General features: G+C 30.6%; 1 protein-coding gene across 1 annotated transcript in view; it reads right to left on the minus strand.

The window, feature by feature from the left end:
- Positions 1-15,393, minus strand: part of LOC111614373 — a 28,528-nt gene extending 13,135 nt beyond the window's left edge. The window contains exons 1-3 of the mRNA XM_023355745.1: positions 15,330-15,393; positions 6,374-6,463; positions 3,009-3,120 (exon numbers count right to left, since the gene is read on the minus strand). Coding sequence (XP_023211513.1) covers positions 3,009-3,120; positions 6,374-6,451 — 190 coding nt within the window. The 5' untranslated portion in view covers positions 6,452-6,463; positions 15,330-15,393. The remainder of the gene's footprint in view (positions 1-3,008; positions 3,121-6,373; positions 6,464-15,329) is intronic.
- Between the last annotated feature and the right edge of the window lie 366 nt (positions 15,394-15,759).

Raw genomic sequence — 15,759 nt, forward strand, 5'->3', positions numbered from 1 at the left:
CTGCAGTCACATCCAATCATTCATTGTTTACCCATTAAGTTACCAGATTTCAACCTAGTCGTCGATCTGTTAACTGATTAATTACATGGAAGTTTTCCTTCCCAAATTCATTTGATCAACTTAACTTCAGATATTACATTTCTTTTTTCAAAACGCTTTCCTTCCTGTGACAACTAACAGGCCTCTTTTACATACCCGTTGTGGATTCAGCCAGGTAGTGAAAGAAGGAGCAGGCCACAGTCCGACTCCCATAATTACTAAAATTTTTTGATTCGACTGGATTTGTTCCTGATGGTTAAAAAGTTAAAATTCGAACTGTTTAATTACAATAAATATCATCAGCTTTGAGTTTACATCGATTAATTATAGCCAATACCTAATAATTTTAATAGAGATCGAATGATTTATATTCGATTCTAAATATGATTAAAACTACAATTTATACGCAGTTAATATTTTAAATTATGTGCAATATTTAATTAATTTCAAAAATTTTATCATTATGAATTTAGAGGACATATTGTGTTTGGAACATTGATTAAAATATTGAGAATATTAAGAGAATTTAATGTATTTAACAGTGCATTCAGTCCATTTAATAACAAAATAAGATATGCTTTTTCGTCTACAATCTAAAAAATACATGTTAGTTAATAATAAATCGCAAAAATAGATAACAGTGCTGTTAATTATACATCGCTTATTAGCATCTCAAAAGCATATACAAACAGTGTTAAATAATACGCTATTCTAGTTAATGAACTGTGAAAAAATATTTGTTAACAGTAACCCGATGATCATTATTTGACATTTTATGCGGTACTTGGTGGATGCAATAATTACTATTTTCTTCGGGTCTTTACATATTATTAAATCTGTATAACAATATAAAACTACTAAAACACTACTAAATTCAAATAACTGATTTTTTATACAGTATACGTCGCTTCAAAATAACTAAAACGGGATTACATGGACGTAATTGTAATTAAAGAATCAAATAAACTTAGGAATTCTTAGACAACAACATTAACATTAAATTTAACCTTTTTTATAGTAATAGTATAATACCATCCAAATGAAACGAAATAATTTTCACTATGATATTTAAACAAAGGAATAAACAGGAACCAACCAATTACAGACCAATAGCCCTTCTGTCTTGTCTACGGAAAATATTTACTACAATATTAGCTAATAAATTTAATTATTGGACAGCGGCGAATAATTATAGAAATAGTACGCAATTTGCATTTGTAGAAGGGGGTGGTACTCAAACAGCCCTCTTTGTCTTGCTGTCATTAATTCAAATTCAGTTGCTTAAAAAAAGACATAAAGTGTTCGCTCTGTTTTTGGATCTCGAAAAAGCATATGATATGATTAGCATTACTGACCTACAGAGTAAAATGAAGAGATGCGAGGCAAAAGAACTTTTAATAAATATGATAGGGTTGCTGTTCGGAAAATATAAGACAATTATTAAACAGGATACCAATATCTGGACACCATTCATTACCTACAGAGGTTTACTACAAGGTGNACTATATTTAAAAAACAATAGCGAGACTATTATTTTACATATAGGTATTTCGACAAAATTCAATGAACTTAAATTTTGATTTTGAACACGTAGAAACACTTTTGCGTTGCGCGTAATATTCGTTTTTGCAAAAAATTTCATCTGGCCCATTAGTCCCCCCCTTATTCAGATTCTAGATCAGCCGCTGGTCAAGGGTGTCACGATTTGTTATTTTTCAATTAGGTGTGCCACTCAATGAAAAAGGTTGAAAAACACTGCATTATCTGAAAGGAAACTTGTGTTAACTTCAACCTACAGATGACTCATCCATTCCCCTCCCATTACAGTAATTAGAGACATAATGTAAATAATGGCTTTAAAAATAGCTGTGTTCTTTATTTTGTAGATATAATTTATTAGATTTTATGTTATTTGATTTCTCTTAGACCAGAATATTTCTTATCAAAAGCTTCCAGTCGAAAAATTTACCGGGAGAATCGTTACTTTCGGATGTTGCGTAATCGCATGAAAAAAATTAACTAATCGGTTACTATATAATCCATTATTGTAAAAAGCGTTGAAAAATTATGTAAAAAGTCAAATATTCACTATTAGAAGCAGGAAAATATATAGACGAACTTTGTCCGATATTACCTGAGCCACACCACCCTATCAGTTAGTCACGAAGGGAAAATGTATATTGTAATGTATTGCAGAGATTTCTCGTCGTATTACGCGAGGGTTTTTGTTTTAAAATTACTAGCGCCGAATTTAAATTTCACATAATGTAAACAAAATTTCACTATTTGAACTAATGAAACATTGGAAAGTTGTATTCTCCGCGAGTGAATTTCATCTTGTTAACAGACAAAACATGAAAATGATGAATCGTTCTGTATGTATAAATAGTTTTAATATAGAAAAATGCAAACAAAGAACAAATCGAAAAATATTTTCTCGGTAAGAAAATTCAATGTTAAAAACGGAACATTGTGTTATGAAAATTCTTGGCCTATTACAAGAAATCTCTATAAACTGCAAACAAAAATTAATTTTAGACATTAGATAGAGCTGATATTAACACGATTTATATGATATATAACTATGTTAAACAACTAATTAAATAATAATTATGACATAATATTAATATAATTATATAGATAAGTATATGGTAACAACTAATATTGTTAAAAAATTATTATATGAGATGTTAATATGCGTTTCATCAAAATAAAACGCCCTTGTAACAGGCGAAAGCCTTCAACGCCAATAAAGTTTACTTACTTAATTACATTAAATTCTCTGAATTCTTAGACAGAACCGAAAACCAATTATAGTACAAGTGTCTTTATAACCATAAATTAAATCAGTATTCATTCTGATATCCCTATCCAATTATCATATATTACCGTTTATTTTACTACTGGTGATCGAAAATTTGAGAAAACCCTATTTTTTACGTTATAATGAATATGAAAAAAAATTCAACCGTTTTCATTCGAATGAGAGATGTTTGTGAAGATCTGACAGCTTCTACGGATTCTGGATTCATTATTCAACTTTAATAATCCCGAAAACACGGAATGAAGAGTTGTGGCCATCTGCAAATAAAGCATATAAAAAATTATTAAAATAATTATAGTTTCCAAAATGTATACTATATACAAGTATACATATACTTGTATGCCACTATTTACATTCCTTCTCCATTATTTACACTTTTCATTCGAATGAGAGATGTTTGTGAAGATCTGACAGCTTCTACGAATTCTGGATTCATTCTTCAACTTTAATAATCCCGAAAACACGGAATGAAGAGTTGTGGCCATCTGCAAATAAAGAACATGAATAATTATTTAAATGATTGGAGTATTAATTAACGTGTTGCAGAGATTTCTCGTATTACGCGAGGGTTTTTGTTTTAAAATCACAAGTACCGAATTTAAATTTCGCGTAATATAAACAAAATTTCGCTATTCGAACTAATGAAACATTGGAAAGTTGTGTTCTCTGCGAGTGAATTTCATCTTATTAACAGACAAAAATAAAAATGACGAATCGCTCCGTATTTATGAATAGTTTTAATATGAAAACTGCAAACATAGAACAAATCGCAAAATGAGAAAAATCACTCCATAAGAAAATTCAATGTTGAAAACGAAACATTGTGTTATGAAAATTATTGGCCTATTACAAGAAATCTTTCTATAAACTGCAAACAAAAATTAATTCTAGAAAAGTGTTCGACTGGTGAGCAGCAGCATGAAATTTAATCAAACTTTTTAATAACGATAACAGTTAAAGAAGTAAGCAATTTTTCAATGTGTCAATGGTAAATTTTCTTCAGGTATCGATGAAAAACGTGTCGTATGTAAACCTTTAGCGTTACAGCAGTAGTCTTCATCCTTGCATTGCGCGTAGTTTCGATTTGTGAAAGCATTTTTACAATATAAATTGATTTCTATTGCGTAATTATAAAAGCGTATTTCAGAATTGACAGAAATTTAGATCTTAAATAATAATCAAAGACACCACGTCAATGAACCTACCTTCTGAGGAATCCTCTTGTTGACACAAAAGAAACCTCCTATCGTCAGACACAAAGACACTTTTCCGAATCTTTTCATAAAATTTAATATCTAACAAAAAATTTGTATTAAATATAATTTATTAAAATAAATCAGAATTATAATAAAAGTAGAATGAAAATAAATCTGTACTTTAAGCTTTCTTTCCAGTTCCAAATGGCAGATTGCAAATTGACGAACGTCTTGAAATCCATTCTGCATCTAAATAATTAAAATTACATTAATAAATCGAAAATTGAATTAAAGTTTTAAAAATTAAAAAAATTAATCAAGTGTAAATAACGCGTACCGNTAGGTATTTTCATTTAAAAAAATTAAATTTAAAAAATCGTATTGTTTAACACAGCAGTTACAAAGTTGAAGTGTTTCTACGTATAACAAAACAGACCGCGTCATTCTAGCTTCAATAGAACCCCCGATGTTTACGTTCAAAGATTGATTTATGATCGGGGTGTGTCGAGTTACACTTACTGTCATGGCGTCGGCTTCCCGGTGTGATAAGCGATATTTATTTTTTGTTATTTTCAAATATTTAAAATTTAATAAATGTTCTGAATATAATTACTTGGATTGGCTTTTGTTTAGGTTGTCTGACTGTAAGATCGACAAATCAGTTCATCTCTAGTCATAAATATTCCCGGGAAATTTCACCTTCCTATAGTATGTCTATGGGAGACCTTCTTGTCGTTAATTGGCTTTAAATTTATTTTTTAGACGCCTTTTACTCTCTAATTAGTCAATTCTATTATGACTGAATCAATATTAACCAATGAGTGTTTTTTCAGAACCGCCTATTCAGGATTTTCCCGCGAAGAACCAATGACTCACAAAATCACGTGTTCGGAGTTAAAACGTAAACAAACGTTGAGAAATAGCTATATTCTTTATGTTATATCTGTAATTTTACTAGTTTTTATGTTATTTGACTTTACTTAGACCAGAAGATTACTCGAAAATTTTTCCGGGAAATTCAACTCCTTCTGACATTACATAATATGAGAAAATATGTAAATAAACCCATTCAAAATTGCGAATTACAGTCAAATATTGTAAAAATAGTCGAAATAATATAAAAATAATATAAAGTATACATTATCTGGAAGGAAACTTGTTAACTTAGACCTACAGATGACTCATTCATTCCCCTCCCATTACAGTAATTAGAGACATAATGTAAATAATGGCTTTAAAAATAGCTGTGTTCTTTATTTTGTAGATATAATTTATTAGATTTTATGTTATTTGATTTCTCTTAGACCAGAATATTTCTTATCAAAAGCTTCCAGTCGAAAAATTTACCGGGAGAATCGTTACTTTCGGATGTTGCGTAATCGCATGAAAAAAATTAACTAATCGGTTACTATATAATCCATTATTGTAAAAAGCGTTGAAAAATTATGTAAAAAGTCAAATATTCACTATTAGAAGCAGGAAAATATATAGACGAACTTTGTCCGATATTACCTGAGCCACACCACCCTATCAGTTAGTCACGAAGGGAAAATGTATATTGTAATGTATTGCAGAGATTTCTCGTCGTATTACGCGAGGGTTTTTGTTTTAAAATTACTAGCGCCGAATTTAAATTTCACATAATGTAAACAAAATTTCACTATTTGAACTAATGAAACATTGGAAAGTTGTATTCTCCGCGAGTGAATTTCATCTTGTTAACAGACAAAACATGAAAATGATGAATCGTTCTGTATGTATAAATAGTTTTAATATAGAAAAATGCAAACAAAGAACAAATCGAAAAATATTTTCTCGGTAAGAAAATTCAATGTTAAAAACGGAACATTGTGTTATGAAAATTCTTGGCCTATTACAAGAAATCTCTATAAACTGCAAACAAAAATTAATTTTAGAAAAGTGTTCGACAGGTGAGCAGCAGCGTGGAACTTTATCAAAATCCTCCATAAAGATAACAGTTAAAGTAAGCAACTTTTCAACGTTTCTATGGTAATCTTTCTTCAGGTATCGATGAAGAATGTGTCGTATGTAAACGTTACCAATACTCGTCAATCGACATAATGCAATGCGCGTAGTTTCCAATCGTGAAAGCATTTCCACAATCACAATATCAACCGATTTCAATAGCGTAAAATTAACATTTTGTATTACTAAACGCGTATTTCAAAATCGCAACAAGATTAATTATTTAATTTTGTTAATTAATACAAAATTTAAATCTTATTATTAATTAATTAATTAATCAAAATTAATTATTAGATAATGTTCCATGACACCGTGTCAATGAACCTACCTTTTGAGGAATCCTCTTGTTCACACAAAAGAAGCCTCCTATCGTCAGACACAAAGACACTTTGCCGAATCTTTTCATGAAATCCAATATCTAACAAAAATTTTGTATTTAATATTAAATTTATAAAAATAAATCCGAATTACAATAAAAGTAGAATGAAAATAAATCTATACTTTAAGCTTTCGTTCCAATTCTAAATGGCAGATTGCAAATTGACGAACGTCTTGAAATCCATTCTGCATCTAAATAATTAAAATTACATTAATAAATCGGAAATTAAATTAAAGATTTAAAAATCAAAAGAATTAATTAAGTGTAAATAACGAGTACCGTGAAAGCGATGCAGCATAGCAAACAGCCAAAGATAATGCAGATGAATGAAAAAACAATCATCAGTGACAACGTCCAAAATCTAATAGTCCAAGGCATATTAACGTACAAGTATGCGTAATACAAATAGCTCGTTCCCCAGATTATTCCGAAATAAACAAGTACGAAAGGCAATTCGAATTTTGTGTTCAACTGATTCATGTAAATCCACAATTCTTGGTGACGAATCATCAAATTTTGTAATTTTATTTTCAAATTTCTATCGCTTCTTCTTATCGCAGACATTTCGTAATTAAGTTCTTCAAATTCTTTCTGGAGGACAAGTATAAATAAAGCGGCTAACAGTAGAACATACAAAGATCCTCCTAAAATTAAACTCGTTACAAATCCCATGTCAACTGTACAAACAAGAGCTTCAAGTTGAAACTTTTGTTTGCTTAATACAGCCGGATAATAAACAGTCAGATTGAGAATTTGAAAAAGAATCGTTAATGTTATTACAATGAACGAAGCGTAAAATGAGACGTTTCTCATTAGAGTATTATTTTCGAAAATGAATTTCTCATAGAAATATCTGTTTTTCAATTTAGTAATTAGATTGAGCTTATTGCTGTTCATGAAGGTCAGGATGATTGAGTAGATGCAGAATAGAAATAGAAATAAAGTTTTCACTATTTTAGCATCCTCCTTAAATATTTCGTACCATCCAAGACACAACGCATATTCTTCTAAACCCGGTAACGATTGCCATAAGAAAAGTGCAGAAAATTGCCATAATAGAAACTGAACACATTGAATATAGAGAGTTTTTACTGTTTGATTTTTAAAAGAACATATTCGCTGTTCACAAAAACAAATTCGATACGGATCTAAACCGAATATAAGGGCTGTTGTCCAACAGGGTCTCAAGTAACAACTCATGCAAATTTCCTCTTGGATATTCGAATTCATTTTGTAGTAGTGGCTTAAACTATAAAACCGTGAAATGTCTACTCGTAACTGTAGGTTACGTAACGATTATTCTGATCACTCATAATTTTATCTGCATATAAACTTGATTTAAGAAGAACGAAATTAAATTCTGTCATGCCTTATAAGCCGATATTTATCACGAATGCATTCCTAGTTAATGGATTTTACCAATGGTACTTCATTTACTTGTTTGGTACGGTAAACAAGTAAATGTAATTTATGCATTTAAAAATGCATAAATAATATTTGATGATGCTATTATATAATTTTAAATAAATTACGTATGCATTAATTTGTTTACCATATCAAAAAATTTAGAGATGCTTAATTAAATTGTGATTTATTTATTTTTAAAAGAGAATAACGCGATGTCTCGTAGATAATAAGTACCTCCCCCAGTACAACAATCAGATAACATACCTAGCTAAAATTCATAGAACAAATCAAAATATAAATATAAACGCGTAAATAAACATTAAAACCATTAATTATAGTAAATTGTTTTTTACAAATGCTTTAAATTTGTGCAGATCTAGATAAAACTTGTCCTCGAGATTTTCAATTGCTTTATTATGGCGATACGAAAATGATTGGCTTGTGACACTCAAACGGCAACATGGCGTGTTAATGCATGCGTTTCGTCTTGTTGTAAGAGAAGAAATACGAATGTGAATATATTGAGAAGGGGAGTAAACCATTAAAATATTTATAAGTATATATTTGATCAAAGTATTGTATGCGTTTAAGAAGAAGAGTAAGCGGTCTGTAAAAGCTTGGTGAGAAATTTTATTGAGTTAAGAAATAAACTGGCTAAATAAAATGGCTACAATTATTAAAATAGAATGTTGATACAGTCGCAGGCGAGGCTGCGTGCGGCACTCGGGGAGTGAGACGTTACAAGTTACGAGGCATGCGGGGGAGGCCGTTAAGTCGGGAATGGGAAGTACGAAAGGTGCCTGACAGATACTGTATACAGAAGATACAACCGATCTATGTAACAGACTGAAGAGGGGCGAAAGCCTGAAACACGTATCTTTATGAATTAAAAGTGGATGATGAAATTATTAGCCAAGTGTCGAAAAATGCACCAAGTCGTGACATTGAATTAGAAATTAAGAAACTTTTAGACAATTAAGTTCATTCAATAAGGAAACTGAGGCCGGGGCACAAACAGATAAAGCATATTCAATAACAGATTGCACATTAGTAAAAAATATTGCACGAAGTGTATTTTGTTAAATACAGATTTGAAATTACCCTAGATCATTCTTCGACGAATAGAAAATTTCTAAATCAAGTTTTCTATGTGTAATTTAAATGACAGTCTGGGATCAATTAAATTATTAAACAGAGATTTGAACGTTATTGGCTATTCGTAGATTTTGATTATCGACAACTGAACTAATGCTGAATAGTTTGTCTGAAATTTATTGAGAAATTTAATATGTTGAATGATTTGTTTATTTATTTATATCACTTTGCAGTATGAGTTGGTTGTACAGTACTTTTCATGCAATTTTCATGTCATCAGCTTCAGCATTAATAAATGAAGAGGAAATAATAAATAAAGATTTATTAATATAAGCGATAAACGTAAAATTACTGAGAAATGAACCCTGCGGTATGCCAATTATTGGAGAAAAAGGAAAAAAGGAATTAGAATATTTTGTATTTATATGTACAGTACATAATAGAGAAAAATATATTTTTTGTTACGCTCTACCAACCTATCCAAGCTGCTGTTACCGACTAATTGCTAAGAATAAATATTTAATTTTGAGCTGTTCCTTTTACTTTAAAATTAAATATAAAAAATCCGTCAATGAAAATATTTTAAACAATTACAGAGAAAATTATTACACTATTAAGCCCACTTCCGTCTTTCATAAAGTGTATTGAAATTTTAAAAACTTATAAATTTCATATGGTAAATGAAAATTTTTAGTTAATTTCAAAATATTAGTTACACTTTACGACCGAAATTAAATCCGAACAGACCGAAACTGTAATATAAAACAGACCCTGCATTCCTTCTTGAAATAAAAGTTAAATTTAAAAGCTGAAAGTCCGAAACCTTAAGCTTTTAAATTTGCTGTTTTCCACTAAAAAAAATTAGAGCTTTACGCCAAGTCTTGTAGATCTTACTTCGAGGTATTTAACTGTAACTTGTTAAGCTTATGATCATATCGAACGCAAATTTATCGGAATCTCCGTCGGCCATTTCGCTAATTATTGAGAATAGTTATAACAATTTCAGTTTAAAATTCATTAAAATCTACTTCCGTAAATTTCCGCTAATCTAAAACCTTTAAACTTTTTGAAGAGAATTGCTGTCAATTATATTTTAATTAATTAATTATAATTTTCACCCAGAAATTTTACTTTAAAGTCTGCAATTTCTTCTGTAAATTGTCATTTGAATAAATAAGAATAAAATGTTAAAAATCTCTCACTCGAAGGGATCAGCCAAGGGACGATACCCAGCAAAATCAAAATTCATTTTCGAAATCTCCGAAATCGCACTCTTCAGAACAATAAGAGCAAACCAACAATCGGTCAATTGTCGAGTTCATTTGTTACGTCTTAAATAAAGACGAAAGAAAATGTTAATAATTAATTTCTAATATTTATTTTCATTTAAATTTGAGAATCTGACGCATGTATAATATATAATAACGACTGAATTGTTATGGTCGAAACTATAATGGGCCTGGTGGATTCGGGTTCAAATCTTTTCGGGAAACCTAGGCACTTTTCATGAACCGTCTGTACGGGATTTCATGCTTTTTTCGCGTTGCATTCGTTGTGGACCAGCCTGAACTCATGATGAAAGTAAAGTAATAGGTTTTTTTTGTGTCCAGAGAGCAGGAATTGTTTTTGTTTTTTGTCTTTCTGCTCTGTGGGCACTACGATGATGTTTCTAATTCAGTTTGTTTCTGCCCACAACGGAGGTGATCGGGTGTTGAGTAACGCGCCTCGATGTATCTGAAACACCAGACCACCAGAAACGTTTTGGGACTTTTCGACCGCCCGAATTCGATCTCTAATCCAAAAGATCGTTGAAAATAAAAAACGAAAAGTCATTAAACTATTCATTTTAATCTTTGGGTACAGGCTAGTATTAATGTCCGTTACAATTACTGTGCCGAATTTCGTTTCTAAATTTTTATCTTATCCTAAGATATTAAATGAAATACACACCCACACACCCACATTCTCTGTAACAGTTTTTTGGCGGTTCAAATATGTCAAAACATCACGATTCCGAAAACTCGAAAAGTCAAATATGACAGGATTACGATATTATAACTGTCGGGAATGTAACTTATGTTACGTTAAAAGAGTCAGAAAAGTAAAACGTCAAAATTTTAGATGATTTCGTACTTTTTCGTCTTATTTTATAACATTCAAGAAAGTAAAAATTAATAAGTTCGAATTAGCGGTTACTTAATTAATTAAGGTGAGGATTTTATTTATATCGCATTAAAAAAATTTTTATCTGTTCAACTTGGCTTTCTCCAAGATTAAATCCTAAGTTCGCCACTGTATGTTGTAATTTATGGACGAGCCCTAAGACAACAAAATGTTAACACAAGCAATCATATTCGTTAAAAGAAGTGACAAAAAGACAGAAAAAACATATAGACACAAGTTTTTTTAACATAATATAATTAACAAAACAATGTTTTTCATTCGATGTAGTAAATTTTATAATTAATTTCTATATTACTAAATTAAGGAATTATAAATTACTTATTATCGGCGATTTTAATATATATCTACTGAAAGATTCTTCAGTAAGTAATTGTTACTTGTTAAACTTTTGTTCTTCTGAAAATTTATTAATTTTGACTAACCAGAGGCAACCGACCAGATTTGGTAAAGACACTCACTTTTTGATGGACTTCGGGTTAACCAATATTAGTGAGTCAGAATTTGTAATTCATCGAGATTTATCGTCGTATTCTACGCCTATAGTTATCTTTCTCCCGACGAAAGATACGGAAATGGGTACTAATTCGTTAAAAACACTTAGGAAAATAAATAATTCACCAATACATCTTTTACGTGATGCACTGTCAGCTTGTTTCGCTTTGGATTACTATTATTCCGCAGATCTTTCTGTTGACCAATTGGCGGATTACTTCCAGGATATCCTGCATATTTTTATTAATAAACTAGCTGCAAAGACCCGCTTCACTGGGTTTTTATTAATTTGCATCTTAGTTCTGATTTATGCCAATAGATAGCGCGGTTAACGCTATAATATAAATAAGAAAATAGTAATTGCGCGCAGGTAAAATATTTTTATCCATGCGAAAACATTTCTTATGCTATAGGTAGGGTGAGTATTATGACAAGGACTATGAATATTACGTGATCGATCGATCGATTGCTGCCCCCTAGACGTGACGCCCGCGTGCAACGCACGCCCGCTTACGGCGGCCCTGCACTGCTACCATACTATTCCAGGCGTGATCTGTTCGTTTCTTTTGACCAGTTGTCATAGTTTATGCCCAAGGACTATATTTAGTCACATTCAATCATTCATTGTTTACCCATTAAGTTACCAGATTTCAATCTTTTCGTTAATCTCATAACTGATTAAAATTACATGGAAGTTTCCTTCCCTTATTCATTTTGATTAACTTAACATTGAATAGTATACTTCTTTTTTCAAAACGCTTTCCTTCCTGTGAGAACTAAGAGGGCACATTTACATATCTATTGTGGATTCAGCCAGGAAGTGAAGGAAGGAGCTCTCCACAACCCAACTCTCATAATTAGTAAGGTTTTTTTATTCGACTAGATTTGTTCCTGATAGTTAAAAAGTTGAATTTCAAACTGTTTAATTATGATAAATATCGTTACTTTTGACTTTACATCGATTAATTATCGCGAATGCTTAATAATTTTAAAAGAGATTGAATAATTTATATTCGATACTGAACGAGATGGAATTAAATGTACAATTTAGACACAGTTTATGCTTTAAATTATGTGCAATATTTAATTAATTTCAAACATTTTATCACTATGACCTTAGAGGACACATTGTGTTTGGAACATTGGTTGGAATATTAAGATTATTAACAGAACTTAATGTATTTAACAGTGCATTCACTCCATTCAATTACAAAATGAGATCTGCTTTTTCGCCTTTATCTCAAGAATACATCTTAATTAACTATACGTCGAAAACAATAGGTACAGTGATATTAAGGAATATAATTATACATCGCTTATTAACATCTCAGAAGCATATACAAACTTTGTTAAATAATAGGCTATTCTAGTTAATGAACTGTCACAAAATATTTGTTAACATTAATCCGATGATAATTATTTGATATTCTATTTGTTACTTAGTAGATGCAATATTAACTATTTTCTTCGTGTCTCTACACATTAATAAATCTGTATAGCAATATAAAACTACTAAAACATTAGAGGAGAAGGTGGTATTATGCAACCCCAATTACATTTTAGTGAATTGTAAACAAGGTATTATAACTACACCCACAGTTTTTGTGTGAAAAGTACCAGTAACTAGTAAACTAAATGTTCCTAATTGGATTTTTCGCTAGTGTAATTATAAGTATGGTTTTTGAAGGCTTTTGTACAAAAAGTCCGAAAGTAGGCTTAGAGAAAATCGGGTGGTAATATGGAACCTTACTGTATATTTTCAAAAAAATGCTTTAATGTAGCCAAAAACAAATAGGAAAGGACAAAAAAATGTTAAATAATTATCAAATTATTTACTCCAATGTATTTTATCGCAAAAATGTTTTTATAATAGAAAAATATGACCTCCGTCAACAATATATATTCCAGCAGCTTTTTTCGATATTCTCGGAAAGAATTGGCTTTCTACCTAGTGTCTTTTTTACAAATTGCTTTGCAGGAATGTCTGCTTGCAAATAGAAAGTTCGGAGGAGTTGAGTTCCATATTACTGTAAAAGCACCAATGGGATCCATATTTCACGCATCGCCATCTCGAATTAACTTATGTTTGTCGAGACCAAAATTTAAAAAACGTGAACATCACACAGATTAATATGTACCACTAAGTCTCTGGAACGGAATACATGCACCAGTGAACCTACAACTACACGATTTATATTTTTAAAATAATTAAATTCACTTAGCATTCAAAACTTGCGAATTTTGAAAAAAACAAATTTGCTGATTAAATACGGACAACCGTTTAACTGAAGTAAAACGGGTTTTCCCCTTGCTATGGATGTCTGTCTAGTTCAGTTCAGCCACATTCCGCTACAGTTTGCCTTTATTATCAGTTCGAAATGGGATGGTTCCATAATACCCGCAGTGTTCCATAATACCACCTTCTCCTTTACTAAATTCAAATAACTGGTATTTGAAACACGTTGCTTCAAAATAAATAAAACGGGATTACATTGACGTAATTGTAATTAAACAATCAAATAAACTTAACAATTCCGAGACCGAACGTAAATCAATTACAGTATAAATGTCTTTATAACAGGAATTAAATCAGTATTCATTCTGATATTCTGATCCAATTATTATATATTACCGTTTATTTTACTACTGGTGACCGTAATTTTTAGAACTTATTTTTTCCGTTATAATGAATACGAAGAAAAAAATTTCAGCCATTTTCATTCGAATGAGAGATGTTTGCGAAGATTTGACAGCTTCTACGAATTCTGGATTCATTCTTTAACTTTAATAATCCCGAAAACACGGAATGCAGAGTTGTGGCCATCTGCAAATAAAGCGTATAAAAGATTATTAAAACGATTATAGTATTAATTAACATGTTGCAGAGATTTATCGTATTACGCGAGGGTTTTTGTTTTAAAATCACAAGTACCGAATTTGAATTTCACGTAATGTAAAGAAAATTTCGCTATTCGAAATAATGAAACATTAAAAAACTGTGTTTTCTGCGAGTGAATTTCATCTTATTAACAGACAAAACATAAAAATGATGAATCGCTCAGTATTTATAAAGAGTTTTAATATGAAAAGTGCAAACAGTGAACAAATCGCAAAATGTTTTCTCCGTAAGAAAATTCAATGTGGAAAACGGAACATTGTGTTCTGAAAATTGTTGGCTTAGTACAAGAAATCTTTCTATAAACTATAAACATAAATTAATTTAAGAAAAGTGTTCAACTGTTGAGTTGCAGAGTGAAACTTAATCAAAATTCTCCATAAAAATAACAGTTAAGGCACTAAGCAATTTTTTAATGTGTCGATGGTAAGTTTTCTTAAGGTATCGATAAACAACGTATCATATGTAAACCTTTAGAATTACAAGGTAATCATCATACTTGCAATGCGCGTAGTTTCCAATTGTGAAAGCATTTCCACAATATACATTGATTTCAATTGCAAAATTATAAAAGTTCGTACTATGACACGCGTATTTCAGATTCGTCAGAAATTTAAATCTTAAATAATAATCAAAGACACCGCGTCAATAAAACTACCTTCTGAGGGATCCTCTTGTTGACACAAAAGAAGCCTCCTATTGTCAGACACAAAGACACTTTGCCGAATCTTTTCATGAAATCCAATATCTAACAAAAAATTAGTATTTAATATCAAATTTATTAAAGTAAAACCGAATTACAATAAAAGTAGAATGAAAATAAATCTGTACTTTAAGCTTTCGTTCCAGTTCCAAATGGCAGATTGCAAATCGACGAATGTCTTGAAATCCATTCCGCATCTAAACAGTTAAAATTATAAAGTCAAAAATTAAATTAAAGATTAAAACATTAAAACAATTAATCAAGTGTAAATAACGAATACCGTGAAAGCGATGCAGCATAGCAAACAGCCACAGATAATGCAGACGAATGAAAAAACAATCATCAGTGCCAACATGAAAATTTTAAAAATCCAATGCATATCGACGTACAAGTATGCGTAATACAAAAAGCTCGTGCCCCAAATTATTTCGAAATAAACAAGTACGAAAGGCAATTCGAATTTTGTGTTGAACTGATTGATGTAAATCCACAATTCTTGGTGACGGATCATCAAATTTTGTAATTTCATTTTCAAATTTCTGTCGCTTCTTCTTATCG

The sequence above is a fragment of the Centruroides sculpturatus genome, unplaced genomic scaffold (assembly GCF_000671375.1).
Source record: "Centruroides sculpturatus isolate CEXI.00-Female unplaced genomic scaffold, Cexi_2.0 scaffold2147, whole genome shotgun sequence".
Lineage (NCBI taxonomy): Eukaryota > Metazoa > Arthropoda > Arachnida > Scorpiones > Buthidae > Centruroides > Centruroides sculpturatus.